Source organism: Eurypyga helias, unplaced genomic scaffold, assembly GCF_000690775.1.
Source record: "Eurypyga helias isolate BGI_N326 unplaced genomic scaffold, ASM69077v1 scaffold5765, whole genome shotgun sequence".
NCBI classification, from domain to species: Eukaryota; Metazoa; Chordata; class Aves; order Eurypygiformes; family Eurypygidae; genus Eurypyga; species Eurypyga helias.
In genome coordinates this window covers 1,806-5,197 of record NW_010253253.1, presented here as the reverse complement: position 1 = coordinate 5,197, position 3,392 = coordinate 1,806, and the positions used below count along the sequence as shown (strand labels likewise).

Here is a 3,392-nt window from a genome sequence, read left to right as displayed (position 1 = left end):
ATCAGGAATTTTAGGAAAATAAATGCCAAAAAAGCTACTGTCCACTTCTGATAGGAAGCCAGCAACTTTTAAATATCTTCCTACTTCTCATATTTGCATGCCTAAATATGAAAGAAAAGCATATACCTAATCAGTTGTTAAAACACCTTCAATTTGGGTTTTTTTTAAAAAATCAACTTATTTTATTGGTTTTAACTTGGTACTACAATTTGGTAAATGATATATTTAAAATAAATAACAATAAATATTTTGTATGTATTTCAAGATCGCTTGTTTCTGTCATGGATTAGTGTCTGTACTGTTAGATTTCATTTTGCTTAGCTTTTTTCAAGCTCTGTCGCCACTTACGAATGGCAGTTCCAGAACTACTAGCTACTACACAAAGGGCACCACCCACCGTCCACCAAGTTGGTAGATGATTGAGAAAAAGAATTTGCAAAATAAAAGCAAACACCACATCCATTGTTTTCATTATGGCTACAGGTCCAGCCTTCTCAATCTGCAGTGCTTTTGTGAGAAATATCTGACCCCCTAGTCCTAACAAGCCTATTAATATTAGAAGAACCCTATCTTTGCCACAATATGGTAAACGCCATTCGTTCATAACAAACAGTGCTATAACACATGCAATTAAACCAATGACTGCGTAATACCAAATTGACAAAAAATAATGCACAGATTTTCCCACCTTCCTCAGTATAACAAAAGTTGAAGCTGCAGATACTGTGCTTGTAATTGCTGCTATAGTTCCTTTAAGGTGATCTGTGTAACTTCCTTCAATCCCCGTAACGTTTGACCCAAACAGAAACGGTGGCCTGGCAATAAGAACCACTCCAGTTATTGCGAAGAGGGTAAAGAGAAGGTCCCAAATACTGTATTTCTCTTTGAGAAAGATCCATGCCAGCAACGATGTAAAAACCGGACTGCTAAAAGTTATAACAGTGGCATCAGCTAGTGGCATGACTTGGAAAGCATAGTAGAGAAGAATCATTGCACTAGAGCCAAGGAATCCTCGGAAGAAAAGAAAAATTCTTTTACCTTTTGGTCCCAAAAACCCTGTTCTGAAAAACAGAAACAACACATTAATGTCACTAGCTTGCTTATCGCATGGCCAACATTCAACCACATTTTAAATGCACACACCCTTCTAGACCGTACACACCTTTCTAGATGAGAGACACCTCAAATATGAAAATATCTTTTAACTGTCTGATCACAGGCCAATCACATTCAGAGTCTGGAACCTGTTCTTCTGGCTATTAACTTTTTGTTTGCAAAATAACCCAAGAGCATCTACAAATTACTTTACATTTTTTAAAGAACACTACTTCATAGAAGATACCACTTCATTTGATATAATTCCTGTAGAAACCTCTACAACTCAGACAGTCAAATATTTTGGGTTTTCTGAATTGTATCAAGAAACTACCAACTAATCCAAAACAACGCAGTTATGCAAGTGAAGTCAGAATTAAAATAATACTGCAATCTGATTCAAGTGAGTGATAATTCTAGACCTATTTTTAAGAAATAACTTTAAACATTTGCTACACTTACTTGTAGTATATTAAACCAGGAAGAACGAACGCCATTTGAAAAACGCATCGAAATGCACTCACTTCCACTGAATGTACATCTTCTATTTTTTTAAGAAATAAAGAGGCCACTGAGAAAAGGAAGGCAGACAGTACGGTGTAAAACAGACCAAGTCCTGGACACGCAGCTTTCTTCTTTGTTCCTGCAACAGATAAACTCCAGTTAATAATGATGTATTAGAATATATCTCAGGTCAGGTGGCTCTACATACTGCAGTGCTCCATACATTTATAGCTATTACTGTGGTAGAGGACAGGGGAAGCAAAAGAAACAAATGCAAGTACTACGTGTATTTACCCGACCTACCTTGAAAATATGTTGCACCAACCATCACGGGTGTCCTTTTTTCTTAAAACAGGAGATAAGAGATGAACCCTAACACTTCTCACAGTTCTACAAGAGTTAGTAGGCTTTACTTCGGAGCGGCATCAGGCTAATTTGGCCAATCCACTATAGGACTAATGATACGATTCTGACCACTGCCCCAGGATCAATAAACACAAGCGACTGCAAACTGGTCCACGGTCAGATTCTGAAACACTGAAACTTACTACCTTGGGAATCATCTGATCATTAAGTTAATTAAGGAAATTAAGTTGTTGCTTATGAACCTTTTTCACAAATACACACATGTAAAAATTGTGTGCAGAACCTCACTTCTGTTATACCTTTTTTCTTTTGCAGCTAAATCACCCTAAATTTGACCTAGACCTACATAAGTATTATACAGCATTTTAATCTTATTGTAAGAATCCAAACATTTTATTCAAATAAACAAAGATAAATTTTTTCTGCTTAAAAAGGTGACTAATTTTAAAATGTCATCAGCCTGCTTAAAGTACTGGCATCTATCACAGTTCCATGAAGACCTCAGTTTCACCTTAGTTTATGCTTATCTACCAGGCTTTCTCTTCCTGAAGCAGTTTCCCAAGTCTAATTGTTTCTATTCAAGCTTGCCCATTGCCTTAGGCTTGCTCCAGTGACATACTCTTCCTCGTTCCACTCATCTTCTCCACCCTCAACTATAAAAACAAAAGAAAAGGGGGGAGGGGGAGGGAAGGAAGAAAGCAGAGAGGGTGAACTACTGCTGCCCTCAACACTGCCTCCTCCAAAGAAAGAAACCATCCTCTTTTGTTACTGCTTCCATGCATAACAAAACACCCTTTCCACTGAACCATGGAAAAGAAAACCCATCTAAAAATTTGAGTGGGATGTCACCTCACTATCTCTTTTCTTTCTGCCTGCATAACACATGGGGCGTTACCTTTTCTTCTACAACACCCTCTAAAGATAAGAGCGAGAACTCCCTGTCCCTGGGGCAGCGTTTTGATAAAAGGGTGCCTCATCCCACATCATCCTCGGTGAGCCTTATGGATCCGCGGAAAGGTGACGAGCTGTGAGTTGCTTAGCAACTAAATACGGGTTCGAGGGGTCGTTTGGTTTGGTTTGGATTGCTTGTTTTTTATCAAAAAAAACCCAACTTGTCACAAACCATACTTATCCTCCCCTGAGAAGCTGCATCTTCCCACCCGAGAGCTGAGAGTGCGCGCTGACAGCGTACAGCGCTGGTTCTGGCTCTGACAGTTCTAGGGACCAGGCCGCTACAACTGCAGCCAGAATTTAAAGTAGGCAGGAGGCCTGCTTTTCAAGGAGTCCAGCCACACTGCACCTGAAAATGAGTGACGGTTTCCATCAGAAATATTTCTATTTAGCACAGCCACTTACATAAAAGTGACTATAAAAACTACCAACAACCAACACTGGACCAGGACATCTAGCTATGAAACAAAAGTGGA

At 39.1% G+C, this 3,392-nt stretch overlaps 1 protein-coding gene across 1 annotated transcript; it reads right to left on the bottom strand.

Annotated features, from left to right (window-relative positions):
* Positions 1-301: 301 nt before the first annotated feature.
* SLC35G1 (solute carrier family 35, member G1) lies at positions 302-1,927 on the bottom strand. The gene is made up of 3 exons (XM_010152593.1): positions 1,903-1,927; positions 1,558-1,738; positions 302-1,061 (listed from the first exon to the last, which is right to left on the bottom strand). The coding sequence occupies exons 1-3, from the start codon at positions 1,925-1,927 to the stop codon at positions 302-304; spliced, it is 966 nt and encodes a 321-aa protein (XP_010150895.1).
* Between the last annotated feature and the right edge of the window lie 1,465 nt (positions 1,928-3,392).